Source organism: Maylandia zebra, linkage group LG7, assembly GCF_041146795.1.
Source record: "Maylandia zebra isolate NMK-2024a linkage group LG7, Mzebra_GT3a, whole genome shotgun sequence".
NCBI classification, from domain to species: Eukaryota; Metazoa; Chordata; class Actinopteri; order Cichliformes; family Cichlidae; genus Maylandia; species Maylandia zebra.
The window spans coordinates 42,625,287-42,642,185 of NC_135173.1; the positions used below are offsets into that span (position 1 = coordinate 42,625,287).

A 16,899-nucleotide genomic window follows, 5' to 3' on the forward strand; every position below is an offset into this window, starting at 1 on the left:
CATGCATAATGGACCTTCCATGTGTATGGACATGTGCAGGTATATATGTATGTATATGTATACATATGTATATTTAGTGTGTACATGTGTGTGTGTACATGTCTATACATAGGAATAGTAGTGGTACAATAGTTATGTCAAGCTGTATAGTTTGTCTTCCATATTTCCAACCATATCCATAATCACATACTGTGTATGCTACCATTGTATATAGTGTATTATCTTACTTTTTTCACTGATTGTACTTATTTGTATTTTTGTATTTCCTTCTGATATCTGTACCTGAGCTGAGGTGACGCAAAAATTTCTCCGTTGTGGGATCAATAAAGTCTTATCTTATCTTAAATATTACCTTTCAAACTTGTTCAACTAGAACGCAGGGATAGCTCAGTAGGTAGAGTGGTGGCCCCATGATCGGAAGGTCGGGGGTTCGATTCCCCTGAACAGCTACCCTGAGGTACCCCTCAGCAAGGTACCCTCCCCACACACTGCTCCCCGGGCGCCCAATGGCTGCCCACTGCTTCACTGAGTGAATGGGTTAAATGCAGAGAGGAATTTCCCAACGGGGATCAATAAAGTACACTTTCTTATTTTCCCGATTATCCTTGCATGTTTCAATTAATCAATCGACAGATTTCTAATTTTCAAGCAAAATAAATGAGGTGTGGCTCAAGACTTTTCTACAGTATTATGTATTTTCACAGATAAAGCTTCTTTTGGGTGTTTTTAGTAAAGAAATTACAGGAAATTTAGGACAAAGATGCAACAGTGGCCCCTTGTCAGAATCATAGTAGGCGTACTAAGTTAAAGCTTCATAGTTATATGTTCTACCAAAGCCAGTGCATTATTTTGCAGTTTTAAAGAAAGTTATCCAGATGTTGATCAAATATGGGTCTTCTTCTTTTGTCCATTTCTTAAGACTAAGGATTTGTTTTTGAGTTTGACTGGAGCAAGTCAACAAAACATCAAATCATAGAAAATACAACAACACATTTTTTCTTCTGTGATGACTTAGTATAACAGAAATTGGCATTTTGACTGCGCTCTTAGATAAAATGTATATAAAAATGGACGTTGATCTATGTTACAACCTTCTGGGACACTCAAAGATTTTAAAAATGAAAATCTGTGCAATCAAACAATACTGAAAGCCAACTTTATTTTTCATCCTAAATATTCATGAAATGCCACAAGACATCTAAATATTCCCTGCTAATACAACAACTAACCCATAGTCGACATAAATATGGAGAAATAACAATAAAATAACAGACTGAATAGAGAAGGACTCAGTTTAAACAATCACAGATACATTCTCCTTTAACCTGGCAGTATGACGCATGTAGTGCTGCCACTCTGCCTCAGTCCTGAGTGATCCTGTCTGACCTTGTTTTACCTTGACTACGCCCATAAAGTGTGTATGTGTGTGAGTGAGTGAGTGTGTGGTAGGAGAGAAAGGTTTGTGGGTTTTGTGTATGTGGTTGAATTTCCGTGTGTGCTCGGGAGGGGATGTGTCAAGTCTTCTGCCTCCATTGAGATGTATGCAAATGCCAGTAAACCTCTTTGTGCTCGCTGGTGGACAGCGAGAAGAAGGCTGCCATCAGCCCTCGGATGAAACCTTGAGTGGGTGGAGGTGTGTGAACATGGGTGTTAACGGCAGGGCTGTTAGGGGGGAAATCAAAATGCCATCAAACTTGTTTGTGAGATGATAGTGATAGTGCTGCTCAACAGGAAGGGTGGATTTTAGGAATCCTACCAATTAAATCAGCAACAATCTGAAAGCAGTCCCTCAGATTGAATATAAGATTGTAGGTACACTCATTACATTTTTTAATTTCTTTCTTACTTGCAGGAATTACACAAAGATCTTCCCAGAAGTGCATGTTTACTGTTAAGTGAGTCATTTTACACATCATGCATCTGCAAATAGAAAAGGAAGACATGACCAGAAAAAAAGCAAGTACATTTACTTTCACAAGTAAGGGTCATGAAACTCAAGTTGGAGGTGTTTCTTTCACAGATCTGATCAGTTGAGATGTGCAACACATTCACGTTGCCACCCTATCAGCAGGCTTTCTTTTATCTCTTACTTTCTCCCCTCCTCTGATTGTGCTGAAGGGCTCTGATGAGTCTTGAAGAGAACTAAAGGCAAGATCTGAGACATTTGGGAGGTGGGGGTGGGTGGGGTTCAGCTAAATCCTTGGATACTCTTCTCACACATCTCCTCCTCACTGTACTGAGCCATTCAACACTAAACCCTCCACCCCCTCTTGCCCCCAACACCACCAACACTCCTTTTCTTTGGGCACCCTGAGAGCTCTGCGCTCTCTTGTGCCTTTCTCTCTCTTTCTAGCCCAGCCTATCTCTCTTGCTGTGTTTGTCTTTTGCATAACAATTATTCCCCCAAGTCCATGTACCCAGAACAATGCTTGTATAGCTGGTATTTGATGTCCTTTACTCCACTGACTTCTCTCCGAAAGTGTGTTAAGTGCTCATCTGCTGGTTATAATGTAGTGTGATGAGCTAATTTCAGAAGTTCCAAAAGAAAAAATTCTGTTTGTTTGCAAGAACGTCTTAAACTAGAGCACATGAACCACCAAGAATATAATGACATGAGTTTGAGGTGTTTTACTGTTTTTTCTTTTTTCTTTTTCTTTTGGGGGGGGGGGGGGGGTAAGGCCTCAAGCCACAAGGAGAAAAAATGTTACACATGGCGCTACACATGCAACCTATATTCCAGCAGAACTTGATTATACAGCCTGCAGACAGCTTGACCAGTTTTACACCTTTTGGTCATATTGCAGTTAATCCCTGCAGTGGGACATGCAGACTAGGGGGAAACTTCCATCGAAACTTCAGGATAGTGTCTCAGATGATGGGGGTGTTGGGGAGGGGGTTGATGGGTGTGGGGATTGGAATCAAAGGGTTGAGGACTTTTTGTTTCAACGTGAAAAGGAGCTAATGGCCGACCATCGCATCTCGGGATCTGAAATCCCCGGGGTGCCCCCGGGGCCTCGTCGTACAATTGCACCCCCCACTCCCTTCCCGCAGTGCGTCTTCCTGCCGCAATCTGCGGCCAACTATTCGCGCTGGGGGATCGCATCTGTACTGGGCTTTTGAATAGCCATTGATAGGGGGTGAATGGGAGAAGTTCAATCGAGTGCTGTGGATTGTTTTATGGTTAAGCTTGTTTTTTTCCATTCCGAATGTTTTAATAAGCTTAATATAAAAAAGTAGCCATAACCTTGGCAACTGTAGCCTTTTCCTTTATCCTTTTATCCCAGTATGTAAACTCTTATGCATAATCGCATTTTTATCTGGGTTTTTTTAAACAATCATAAAAATTGTAGACTGTCTTTTATTTCGGTAACACAATCCTCTAATTCAAATACAGATTTTTAACTGATAGTTCTGAATAAAGTTATATTCAGTTGTTTTAAGAAGAAGAAGAAGACAAAAAACAAACAAACAAACAAACAAACAAAAAATCCACAATTGAAAACATACACTTTGTAAAAAAAAGGTGCCACGGACATGAATAATTTCTCACTACAACAAGATAGAACATGTCTTTATCTGCAATGGGTGGGAAAATTTTTATTTCGAGTAGCCATAAACCATTTTTCATTCCATTATGCAAGTGTTGCCTAATTTATGAGCAATTTATGTTTGTTAGAGTTAAAAAGTACCCGACCCCAATGTGTTTACGATTACATTCGGCCTGGTTCATTAGGTTAATTTGTTTCATCAGCTACTCGGGATGACATTGGTATTTGTTTAAATACATTGATTCAGGCCACACTGAAGCTTGTGTGTGAGAAATTTTAATGTCAAAGCCATGCCATTAACGAGGAATAATGTAAAGAAACGCTGCATTATAATTTATGTATGAAATGAGCGAGTTAGGATGTTAAATTGTTTTTTTCACAGGAGCAGTGACCTGTGGTTTTTGAGCAGTGTTTTTATGGTCTTCCAAGTAGATCAGTTTATTCTAAGCATTAGCTTAACTTTAAAATATATGTACTTCACATACATAAAGTATCAATACCGTGCTAAAAATAACTTTTTTAAGTTCAGGTGAAAAAAACACGCCCACCTCTTTGGGAGGAGTCAAGGTCATTTACAAATGCACCTTCAGCTGTGCCCAATCAACTAGCCGACCAATGGGCGATGATTGGCTGTAAAACGATACTAACACTTGTGGCGCTGATAAGAAAAATCTGTGGAGCAGACACGCATTTGAGCCTGATGGTAGATAAGCGTTTGGGAGGACAAAGCTTTATGGACTAGGCCGTTGGGATATTGGTAGTTATGCTGCATTCAGACGTAGGCCTTCACGTTTGAACTGGTTTATTTATTTTTTTCTCCTTTGGATCCCGAAACGGATAAGACATTTTAAAATCAGTCACCTCTAGATCAACTTTTTCCCCACTTTCTGGAAGCGCGTTTGTTGCTCGGCCAGGTTTTCTCATCTTTTGGAAGATGTCTGAAAGTCCCGAGGGCCACAGCCGGCCTTATGACTTCAGCCGCGCCAGCGCTTGCGCGCAGCTTTTGGGTCAGGAGGGTTTTGGTAGTAGTGCCTCCTTCCAGGTACCCCATGGTGTCTTGCCAGACCCGAGCCGCATTTACAACAAAAGCTGTTACAGTGGTATCGCATCGACATCCGCTCAAGCCTTTTTCCCCTTCCCATCCGTCTCCACCGACTACAGGCCCTCTGAGCTACAGGCTGGAGACTTTGGGCAACCCAAGCATTGGTATCCCTTTGCAGACTACACAGGCCAATTACCTGGCGTATCTGCAGCAATCCAGCCTATAAACCTTACCACCCCTGAAGCCGAGACGGCGGAGCAAATCAAACTACCTGAAATAAAGATGGAGAAGGTCGCCCGCGAGGACTACTCATCCGAGATGAAAATTCAGCAGTACCTGACTCCACAAGCCTCCAACGATATGGCCCACGGATTATTCTACGCTAGGACTGGGACCTGGAACCCGTCCTTTTGGTCCTTCTCGTCACCTGGCAGCGGTAGTCAAACTCCCTCCACGTCTTCGACATCTTCCCCATCGCTGTCCCCCTCACCCCCGAGCAACGGACTTCCGGGGAACGGGTATTTCAGCGTGAACACACCTCAGGTTGTCCCTGAGGCCCAGCAGCAGAGGCCGGCCACCTCCCGACGAAATGCCGCGTCCTCCAATCAAGGATGCAAGGAAGAGGTGAGTCCTCATCTCGTAGACCTTTTGCAAGAGCACTGCAAATGTGCGCTGCCTATCAGCCAAAGATTTTTCGCTTGAATTTTGGATTTTTTTTTTTTTTTTTTTTAATTTTCTCCTTTTAGCAGGAAACTGTTTCCACTGAAGAGCTGGAGCAGTTTGCCAGGGAGCTCAAACACAAGCGCATTACTCTGGGTTTTACCCAGTCAGATGTTGGCCTTTCACTGGGAAGCCTTTATGGTAAATTTATTCTTATCTTATGTTGCATCTGACTTTAGTAGATTGGATTGGCAGATTTGGTAAATGTTGGCAATTAAAAATGGTTATGAATATTATATGCTCATGAAGTGTCTTCTGCAGTTTGGGGAGCTGGCTGTGTGTCCGTCAAGTCTTATGTCTTTTATTTTCTGGAGCAGGAAAAATGTTCAGCCAAACTACCATTTGTCGTTTTGAGGCTCTGCAACTGAGCTTTAAGAACATGTGCAAGCTGAAGCCCCTTCTGCAGAAATGGCTGGATGAGGCGGAGAACTCTGAAAATCCTCAGGATGTAAGTTTCAAACAACCAGTTTAAGACCAGGTGATTGCCAAACTGGGGCTCCTTTTAATTTTAGACTAAGCCCAAACTGAAGCAGATATGTCAAATCCTCTAGTGATACAAATTTAGGTGCTTGAAGAGCACAATCAGTAACTCTCCATCCCTCTTACACGTTTCTGCTTCCACAGATGTACAAGATTGAGCGAGTTTTTGTTGACACCAGAAAAAGAAAGCGGAGGACCAGTCTGGAGGGGGCAGTGCGTGCTGCTCTAGAGTCCTACTTCATCAAGTGTCCCAAACCGAACACTCAAGCAATCAAGCACATTTCGGATGATCTGGGCCTGGAGAGAGATGTAAGCATATCTTATTTCTCTCACCACAAGTCTCTTGTGGTTCACATTTTGTTGACTAACACTTTATTTTGCTCTTGGCAGGTGGTACGTGTTTGGTTTTGCAACCGGAGACAGAAGGGGAAGCGCTTGGCTCTGCCGCTGGATGAGGAATTGGAAGGCCAGCTGTATGAGCAGAGTCCTTCCCCCATTCCCAGTCAGGCCTACCCAGGGCCCAGTTTCACTGGAGGCCCTCCTCCCACGCTCTACATGCCTCAACTTCCCAGGCCTGATGTCATGAAACAAGCCCTGAATCCTGGAGTGGTTGGGCACCCAACTAGATAAAGCCATAGTCCAACCAGAACCACAGATTGCCTTTCAAAAATGTGCCCAACTTGCCTCGTAAGCTCTACAAATGCAGCAATCAAACCATCTGATCGTATCTGAGTTGTGTGAGGGTGAAATCAAAGTGGTTTCCGGTTTCAGCTATGGTGATTGTGAAATGTCTTATGTCACTGTGTTCTGTGACCATGAACTACTTTGACTTCATATAGCAAAAGGGGATGTGGAGTTGCGCATTTATTGCATGACTATGTATTGGCCAATGAGTCCAGTTTTTGAGTTTGTGCTGTGACTTTATGGACCAGATGTGGAATGAGGCTTGGTCTGTAAATGCTCAAGAGCTGGGGTGTATTAGTTGTGCATAATTCTGGGTAGGCTTTCTGTGGTGCCAACAAGGGAAAAGCAAGGGAGGGACACCTCCTTAAACAGTATTCATTTTTGACAGTTTGGCCAATACTTGTGCAATACTTCTTGTGTCATGTCTGTAGAGAGCATCTGTAGTATTTGTCTAAACTAGCACTGCAACAGAGAGCGCTCTTATAAGATTGATTTGTCCAAATTTTTTTACAAGGCTTTTATTCCATTTTTATTTGTATACCAAACTTGCTTTTTTCCCCTCCCTTGTGGTTATTAGTATTAAGCAAAAGGGGAAAAAAAGCGCTTCAGTAGGTGTTAGTGTAATCCCTTTGACGTAATCTGGCAAATACTACAACCCTTTACTTGTTCTATTTGTACACGCTTTCTTTCTCAGATGAGCGACAGTAAATGTGACTTGTTGCCATCTGCTTTTAGAAACTCTTGTAGGATTCTTTTTCTCTTTATTTAGATTTTAATGTTGACTGACTACCCTGTCAACTTTCTCTTTATTTCCTATGTTACTATTTACTCAGTGTTTTTAAAACTTTGAAAACAATGTTAAATGTCATTCCAACTTCAAAATACATCAAGAAGTCCCTAGGTGACAATAAAATTATTAGCAGGATCAGCTTAAAGTTGTCAAACAATATGTACTGCTGTAATTTATTTCTGGCCCAGGATACCTCAGTGTTGATTACAAGCTGAAATTATCAACTTGAAGTTATTTACTGAGAGTGCAATCACAACTGTTAGGCATTAGCTGTTAGTTTTTAGCAAAACTAAATTGATTAATATATTGAAAATCTGGGATAGTGACATTTTTCACTTAAAAAAAAAAAAAAAAAAAAAAAGTTTGTAATCATATGTATGCATAATTACAGAATTGCCTATTATCCCCCAATAAATGTTATCAAAAGACAGTGTTTGTATCTTTTCATGATAAACCCTCATCATAGGGTAAGCAGTAGTTTGTAGCTGAATTTAAACAGGGGAATTTTACCTCATGCTGCTAAGCTTTGGCATTAGTGTAGTAAGTGCATGTATGTTATATATTATTCAAGGAAGTGGTGTGTGTGTGTGTGTGTGTGTGTGTGTGTTTGGCCTGGATATAAAGTGCAAACATGGTCTCTGAGTCTTTCAACACTTCAGCAATGGAAAAATGACAATTTTAAAAAGTTTTCCAGGTTTTGCTTTATTGTAAACATTGAGGCAGTTTACAGACATTTCCATAATGCAAGAGGCAGGTTACACTTTATCCAGATATCCACTACATCCCTTTTCTAAATATCTCCACATACTAGGTAGTTTTTAACCTTAGTGTACTGGAGTAAAGTGCTAGGGATTTCAGTGTAGCAGATCACTCAGTCATTGTTGTTAATGCATAGTAGTTACAGTGCAGTTTAAGTTGTGTGCATACAATCACATTTCTAAAATATTTTTTTAGATACAATTTTTCAGATTTTTACGTTTCACATTCACTCTGAACTGTTTTCAAAGAAATTCAGAGAATGATGAAATGATGTCTACAAATGTTGCAAAAAAAAAATACAGTAAAATTTGATCAAATGTTTAAGCTTGTGTTAGCATTGACCCACGCATCTAGGTCTGAGTAAACTTTGTGCTTAGGTAAACTGTTGTACTTTGAACAGATATTACACAGTCTTTCCCTCCAGTCTGTGTACCGTTTCACTTTCCACTGTTTCTTCCAGGTAAAATACTCATTGTAGCGTTTCTTATCCTCTGCAAGCTGTTGTAGATACTTTCCCATTTCATTCAGTGATGCAAACTCATCAACATGGATGAAAGAATGAGGTGGAGCCACAGCTTTGTAATTGCCTAAAGGTGGCCCCAGGACAATGGGCAAAGCCCCTCCCTCGTAAGCATTCCTCCACAGCTTCTCCGTGATATAATCTTTAGCAAGTGAGTTCTCAAAAGCCAAATAAAAATAGCAGCGAGATATTGTAGGTAAAAGTTCTGAGGAAGGGAGGCGGTTTTTAGTCCAGCGCCCATAAACTACCACAGGAACTGAAGCTCTGAGGTTGTTGTACACTTGGCTTCTTTTGTGGTGGCTCTTATAGTTGCTGATCACCCAACAAACCAGAGAGCTCTTGTTTACAGAGTTGTCTTCATTCACATGTTCTTCAGCCTCCCTCCGTAGCAGCATGCCATAGGGTATGCTGACGTCAGCATCCCTCCTGTAAGTTATGGTCATGTTAAAGATATCTGCATACTTATGTAAGTTTCCATTGTGAGAAGGAGCCTCCAGGGACATCCAGGCCCACTTCTGGCTTGATGGCCGTGAGATGTTAGTAGGCAACTTGTGGAGGCCCACTTGCAGCTCCCTGTTGTGGAACACCACTACATCCGCAGAGGGGAAGTAGGAGCGCTCGTCCACCAGAATACAGTGAGGGATACGGTAGAGATCCCAGCAAACGTCACCCTTCAGGCTGAATGATCTGCTGAAGGGCCAATACCACAGCAGGATGGTCACATTTCTACTTCTGCTGTCATGATGTAAAGGTTTTACAGAGCTACTCAGCCACCCACTGAAGAGACACAGTGGTAAAAAACAGAGGATGACTAGCCTCTTCACCAATTTGCGTATTTTTTTGGTGTGAAACCCCTGTCATAAGAAAAGAATGAACACATCAGTTTTTTTCCTGCTTCACTGTTTGCCTTGAGCAGATATATAAAGAAAAGACATTACTTGCATGTTTTTTTTTCTTGAATGCTGCATAGACTTCAAGGATGATCTGTTTTGTTTTACCTAAATATAATCCCTCACATTTTCAGTAAATGCATCCTTCTAAAGGTCCACTTAAACTGAGCATATTTAAATTCTTCCTTTTGCACTCTGCACAGTTCACAGGTTAAAAAAAGGTGTTGCACGGACGTCATTATAAACTTCCTGGAACGAGACATGTTAGCGCTTATCCCTTTATGTCATCTGTTAAGACACCAGAGGCTTCTTCCAGGAAACATGTTCACAAAACTCTATATTTAAAAAGTCAATCTAAGATGATTAATTCTGATAAAGTCTTTTTATCTTTTGGTTCCAGAGAGGCTTATCAGTGCTAAGTCAATCATCTCTGTGTATATTCAATTCTGTGTTAAGGCGTGCCTGACCAGAGGAAGAAAGACATCATCAGCGGAGTCGAGGTGGGAAAATCTGAATTTCAGTATTACCAATAGCCATGCTGGTATTGGTATCAAATTGATGGTAGCGTGATCAATACTTTGTTTCTATCTTCTAGGGTTCAGTATGTAGCCCACTAAAAAAAGAAAAAATATACCTCAAACCTGCACTGTGAATAATTTCTGAACCATGTTCTTTTGACTTTCACGTCTGTTTAATTGCAGTATAGCACAGCATTACAGCGGAGGTCCCAGACCACAGATTCACCATTGTAATGGGTAAATAAAGAGCAGAGTCTCCGATTAAAACCCAGCAGACCGAAGGATGTGAATATGCATCAGTGTGGACAATGATGTTTATCTTAAAACTACGGTGGATACACTATTTGTTGCCATCTCAAATGAAAAACAAAAAACAAGTAAATAAATTAAAAAAAAGTTTTTTGCTACAGTTTATCACCATGTTCGTTTTAATTTAAAGTAATAGTAAAACGATGGGATGTTACCAACTTACTTAAATGCTTAGTGAGATTTAAAGAAAAAACAAAGAGAAAAACAAAATTTTGCTTTAATGTTTCTCTGTGTAAATATTTCTAATCTGATCACCTTCAGTGACAGATGATGGTTCTCTTACAGCCACAGCTTGGTCAGTGCTCTTTTTAGCGAGTCACAAATGGAGAACAATGGCAGTTCCAATGAAAAGTTTCACAGTTTACATCTGTTTACGGTCACTGGCGTCCTTTTGGGGAAATCAAATTTGAGGAGGCATTCTAGTTTCTAATTCTGTCTGGAAACTCAGAAATTCAGGAGCATACCATAAAATATCAGTGATGCTTATCTGTTTTAAATCCTGCTGTGCAAGTGGTTTTCCACCTGGTTTGCCAATGATACCTTCTACCAGAGCCCATTCTGGGTAGATGCCTCAGTACATCTATGAACAAAGTCCAACCTGAAATGTTCACAACACAGTCAGACTGCCTGCAACATTTAATGATGTTACAGTCTTAAAGTCATTTCAGCCTCATCTTCATTCAAATATTCACATCGAGATCCAACTGTGACAGGCATTTTTTTTCTCCTTCTCACTGACAAATGACTGATTAGTGATCAACGTGTTAAAGCTAAAGCTTTAAATAGAATTAATATAAACAATATTTAAAGATATTCAAATAATAAATTAGTGACATAATCGCTGTCTCCATCCTATGGAAGTTTGTTTCAGCTAATGAATGAATGAATGAATAATTAAAAAAAACAAAAACAAAAAGAAAAAACTATCAAAACCCAGACATGCATCAGAAACTTCTGTTATTATCTCCATTATGTGTTACACTACATTATGATTTATTATCTCAAAATTTTAACTGGCAGAAAATATGTTTTGATTTTTTCAGTGGTGAAAACAAGACTTCATACCATTGTTATTGCTGACTAAATCATTGCAAAAGTGTTAAGTGCAAAAAATAGCAAACGTCTAACTGAGATTTCGGTCTTTGTCAACCTGTAAGCTTCTGGAAACGAATTCACATTGCTCTGAGGTTCGCCAGGGACTTTATGACTGAAGAAATGAAACAAGCAGTCACTGATTCAGCTGTGGTGGTGGCGTGGCAGTCAGACAGAAATTCAGAGTTTGTTGCTGAAAACCTGCCAGTGAACAGATTTAGTCCACAGATTCTTTTAACCTAGTAACTGACTTTTTCTGGAGCAGAATGTTGGGGTTTTCTTCTTATCTGGCTTAACAATGTCAGAGCTAAACTTGCTTCTCAGAATAGAGCCTAGGTCTTTCATTAAGTGACCAACACCTCATCAAACTATGGAGAAACTGAAAAAAGAAGCACTTTCTTCACAAGGTAACTTTGTAAATTTATATGGAAAATCAGAAGTCTCTCTTAAAGTAAATAAAAGTGTGTTGTATTCAGTTTTGGGTAGAGTAGTGACTGTGTTCAGGACTCACCATTAGGGACTTTAACTTCACATGTGGCTTCCAGTATGAACACGATTCACCACCTCCTACACAGATCAGCACCTTGCCTGCCCTTTGCTTTAAATGAACAAAACAAAAATTAAATATTACTTTATAAGAAGGGGAAAATCTCTTTCAGTCAGTATTCGCATGTGTATAAAACACATTGTTATTATCTTCCAGCTGTTATTTGGTTAATCGCTCCTCTCATGTTCAAAAGACAGAATCAAGCAGTTGCACAAATGACACAAAGTGAGTTACAAATCACCTGGTGTAAAGCTCGAACGAATGCAATTCAAATATTTTAGTTAACCCTGTTTTTGCATTGCATGACATTGCATATTAAATTCTAAACTAAAGGCCTATATCATTTAAAAGCTCTACCTTTCTTAAACGGTGTGGTCTTTCTGTGGAACCTGTCTTTGTCTTTAGAAAGTACAATGTGATGCAGACTTAAGGAAATGGGATTTTGCAATATGTAAGACCTGAAACTACAAGGTTTCAGTTTGTTGAAAATGAAGAAGAGCAACATTTAAAATGACTTCCCACACTAACTCCTGAAGAAATATTTTCACAAATTTATTCCTTACATTTGCATGGCAGAGGAAGAAAGCACATGTTTGGAAAAACAAATAGAACAAATGAGCCTCCTTCATAAAAACATTTGTATATATCCTTAATACATTATATATATTTTTATTCAAAATCTATGTCAACAAGTGTATTAAATAGCAATATTCTTAAGAAACAGGCCATGTCTATAGTTCAGACCTAAAGATCAACTACAGAATAGAATAGAATAGAATAGAATTCAACTTTATTGTCATTGCACATGCACAGGTACAGGGCAACGAAATGCAGTTTGCATCCATCCAGAAGTGCTTTAGTGATATAGATATATTACAATATATATTAGCAATAATATAGATATGTGAGTATATTACAGAAATGGGTCTATTATGGTATGTTATAATGTACACGGTATGAAGTATGTTGTGAATATTCTATAACTATAAGTATGTACAGGCTGTAGTGAGTACAAGCTATGTACAGGATATGAACAGGATATAAATATGAAAAACTATACAGAATATGAAATAAATAACTTTACAGGATGTTGTAAAAGATTTTGTTGTTCTGTCACTGGCTGGTGACCCTATACTTTTAAACCTGCATGTTTCTATTTATTTCTAGCAGTCAATGAAATGCAAGCTGGCAGATTAAATAAGCAAGCAAACAAATAAAGATTTAGCAAGATTTTGCTTAGCAAGAAATTTCTTTAGATGAACCACACTGACCAGAAAGACATATGAAAGGCAAAACCCCAAACCTCCTCCACTAACCTGATGATGAGATGAGTGGTTTATTCTCTTTCTTCAATCACCATGAATATTGTTTCTGCTTGTTGCCAGCAGAAACACGATGGTAAACTTGTGTTAGAAAACCAAAAACACAAAGCCTTTTAAAGAATCGTAGGTGTGGCTTTTCTGAAATCTTGCTGAATATGTGTTTACATAAAAAGGTCCACATTGTCCCACCCTCTTTCTAACTCCGCATTGCATTTAAATTCCTGCCTTCTGGTAAGTGCGGAACATTCTTTCTCTTTTATGTCTGTGGCAACCCTCACTCTATGAGAAAAAATGGAGCATATCCAAGACGAGTTCGTTGCATGTGTGCACGGCTATAAAAAAGAGGAAGTGTCAGGCATGACATATGAAGATGGGGGTTACACAAGGGTGCTCACACAAGACTGAGTTACAATCAGGGAAGCTGCTGTAGGGGGAAGAACACTAACACCGGCACTACTGTGCAGAAATATTTTACAAACAAAACAAAAGGGAAAGGGCCTGTATCAGAAACATCATGTTTCTGTTTGCATCAGTGAGTGGTCAAAAGACAACATGCAGCAAGATGTTAGATATATTTAGAGTATTATTTACATATACATGCCTGGTTGTCACTGATTATCACTTGTGGTTTGTTAGTGCTAAGGAATGAAAAAGCAGTGGCAAGAAGTGGTGAACAAATCTGTATTTGATCCAGAATGAATTGCAGATAGTGTAGTCGTAGTTTAAAATCTGTAACAGTGTATCTGTGAATATGTAATTATGTGCACTGGTGTGCTGGATCTCCTGTGTTGCTGCAAAAATTTTTCCATCTTGTGTAATCTTAAATTTGAGCAGTAGAGGTCATCCTTAGTCTTCTTGTGAGCAAATCACTAGCTCAACAAGCTTGTGCATGTTGGTGGCTCCCAGTGGGATTTCTGGACCCCATGGAGAAGAAATTATCTGCCTCTTTTAACTACAAATTTTCCTTTACAATAGTCCCAATCACCCGACTCTTATCTGTGTATAAGCTTGTCCTGCATTTCCCAGTCGCCACCTCAGTGCACCACCTTTACTGCTTTTACCTGTTTTCCTCTCCCAGTAGCCTCTTGACCTGTTTGTCTCACCTTTAAATTGTCAAAGGGTACAAAAAATAGGATTTTAAAATGGTTGAAAGTATATTTAAATCTCATAGATTATCAAATACTAAATAAAGTCCATCTTTGTGCTTGTGCAACCAATTCAGATGAAGCAATGTGAGAAAGGAACATCATAGTCATAGTCATACCCTGTAAATAATGGTAATCGCATGTATGTTTAATATGCCATCCCTTTAGTAAAACCATGTTTTATATAACATATTTGGTTTATGTTGTGCTTATGTTAAAACTGTTTTTACACCATATTTGTTGCACATATGACAATTTAGTTTCAATTGTTGAAGAATTTATTCAAAGAATATTCGAGTGTTTCAAAAGCAGAACAACATCCTGTTCGATCCTGGACAAAATAATACACTAAACTGCTTTCATCAACATGTATTTGAGTGTGTGAAATCAGCTTATGGAATTCACAGCACAAAAAGTCACAGATGACTGATAAAGACAGGTCACACCCTTATGATTTCCTTCCTCAGTCTTCCTCGCCTGTGGAATAATACAATGTTGTAGGGGTTGTGTCACAGCTACAGCAGTCTGCTTCTTTCTAGTGATGTTATCTCACTCATTCAGCTTTCACCATTTTTTCTCTTTACATCCTTGAGGGTGTTTCTTTCTCTTCTTGCCAACCGGAACACAAGTCTCGGTGGTGAATGCTTGTTACACAAGAGCATTTTTATTCAGTCATGAATGCAGATCGACAACTAGAAACAGCTGTGGAAAATGTCCAATATAAACATATCAAACTGAATGGGAAACACTGGGTCTAAAAATGTCTTCAGTGCAACTGCTTAATTTATATCTGAAATGGAAAGCATGCAGAAAATAATGTGGCCAAAAAGCAAAGAAAAAAAGAGTTGAATAATAAATTCAACAATGATATTTAAGATACAATATCACCTTTGTGGCAGTATTTTGGATAGCCCTCTTTCCAGTTCCACTGTGAGGGTACCACAGTGTGCAAAATGTGACTCATCAGCTAGTGGAGAATTTTTCTTTATAGCATGGGGAAGCAGCCACAAGCAGTCAAAACATCCTTTGGAAAACTACTGCACCATGCTATTGATGTTCCAGCAGCATGTGATATACTTCAAACTTTGCTCCGTGAGATAACTGTAATTCCTTCCTCCAAAACATCAATATGTCCTTTAGAGTCGATTCCTCAAAGACGTTCTACCATTAATTAATGTTTCAGTCTTAAGTATGATCAACCTGTCTCTATTAATTGGAAAGATACCACAGGGCTTCAAGCTGGCAGTAGTTAAACTGTTACTTAAAAACCTATCACTTGACCTAGATGGTTTAGCTAATTATAGGCCAATCTCCAACTTTCCTTTTTATCTCAAAAATTCATGAAAGAGTAGTTGTTACAGAGCTAACTGATCATCTGCAGAGCAATGGTTTAATTCAAGAGATTCAGTCAGGTTTCAGAGCCCATGACAGTACAGAAACAGCTTTAGTGAAGGTTATAAATGATCTTCTTATGGCCTGAAAGTGGACCCATCTTTGTGAGTGTCCTCTGAGACCTCAGTACAGTGTTTGACACTGTAATCCATAATATATTTTTACAGTGATTAGAGCATGCTGTAGGTATTAAAGATACTGCACAGCAGTGGTTTGAATCATATCTATATACATATTTGTTCACGTAAATGGAGAATCCTCTCTTCACCCACTGAGGTTAATTATAGAGTTCCACAGGGTTCAGTGCTAGGACCAATTCTGTTTACATTATATGTGCTTCCTTTAGGCAGTATCATCAGAAGGAATAGCCTTCATTTTCAGTGCTATGCAGATGACACCCAACTTTATCTATTAATGAAGCCAGATACAACACACCAATTAGTTAAACTGCACGAATATCTTAAAGACATAAAGACCTCGATGACCTCAACTTTTCTTCTTCTAAATTCAGTTAAACCTGAGGTTATTGCACTTGGCCCTAAAAAACTTAGAAAGGTGGTATCAGACCAGATTCTTACTCTGGATGACTTTACCTTGGCCTCCAGTAACACTGTCAGGAATATTGGAGTCATGTTTAACCAGGATATGTCCTTGTGCATATTAAACTGATATGTAGAAGTGCTTTCTTCTATTTGTGCAATATCTCTAAAATTAGAAACGTCCTATCTGATAAACTAGTTTGTGCATTTATTACTTCTTGGCTGGACAATTGAATTCGTTATTATCAGGCTGTTCTAAAAACTCCCTGGAAGCCTGCAGTTGATCCAAAATGCTGCAGTTAATTAAAGGACTGAAAGGGACTAGAAATACAGAGCAGATTTCTCCTATACTGGATTCTCTTCATTGACTCCCTGTTAAATCCAGAATCAAATTTAAAATCCTTGTCATCAAATACATTGTCTTGAATAATCAGGCCCGTGTTATCTTAAAGACCTCATAGTATTGTGTAATGCCATTAGAGCATTTAGCTCTCAGACTGCTGGTTTACTCGTGGTTCCTAGCAATAGACTGGAAGCAGAGCCTTCAGGCCCCTCTTCTCTGGGCTTCCAGTTTGGATTCAGGAGACAGACATCTTGGTGTC

The 16,899-nt window shown here is 39.3% G+C and overlaps 2 protein-coding genes across 5 annotated transcripts; one reads left to right on the top strand and one right to left on the bottom strand.

The window, feature by feature from the left end:
- The first annotated feature begins 4,167 nt into the window (after positions 1 to 4,167).
- On the top strand, positions 4,168 to 7,694 carry pou5f3 (POU domain, class 5, transcription factor 3). 4 transcript variants are annotated; one of them, XM_004538268.6, is made up of 5 exons: positions 4,168 to 5,214; positions 5,337 to 5,451; positions 5,625 to 5,758; positions 5,935 to 6,099; positions 6,181 to 7,694. In XM_004538268.6, exons 1-5 carry the CDS (start codon positions 4,483 to 4,485, stop codon positions 6,418 to 6,420), a joined length of 1,386 nt encoding a protein of 461 aa, XP_004538325.1. In that variant the 5' UTR covers positions 4,168 to 4,482; the 3' UTR covers positions 6,421 to 7,694. The 4 variants fall into 4 exon arrangements, with proteins under 4 accessions (XP_004538325.1, XP_004538326.1, XP_004538327.1 ...); XM_004538269.6 differs by having other exon boundaries at positions 5,628 to 5,758; XM_004538270.6 differs by having other exon boundaries at positions 5,340 to 5,451.
- Positions 7,695 to 7,945: 251 nt separating this feature from the next.
- On the bottom strand, positions 7,946 to 13,524 carry fut7 (fucosyltransferase 7 (alpha (1,3) fucosyltransferase)). The gene is made up of 3 exons (XM_004538271.4): positions 13,216 to 13,524; positions 11,864 to 11,950; positions 7,946 to 9,397 (listed from the first exon to the last, which is right to left on the bottom strand). The coding sequence occupies exons 2-3, from the start codon at positions 11,864 to 11,866 to the stop codon at positions 8,336 to 8,338; spliced, it is 1,065 nt and encodes a 354-aa protein (XP_004538328.1). The 5' UTR covers positions 11,867 to 11,950; positions 13,216 to 13,524; the 3' UTR covers positions 7,946 to 8,335.
- Positions 13,525 to 16,899: the final 3,375 nt, after the last annotated feature.

Excerpts from the sequence above, each read along its gene's own strand:
- pou5f3 (XM_004538268.6), top strand. The coding sequence starts at position 4,483 with ATGTCTGAAAGTCCCGAGGGCCACAGCCGGCCTTATGACTTCAGCCGC. Across the intron at positions 5,215-5,336 it reads ATCAAGGATGCAAGGAAGAG|CAGGAAACTGTTTCCACTGA; the intron begins GTGAGTCCTCAT and ends TTCTCCTTTTAG. Across the intron at positions 6,100-6,180 it reads ATCTGGGCCTGGAGAGAGAT|GTGGTACGTGTTTGGTTTTG; the intron begins GTAAGCATATCT and ends TGCTCTTGGCAG.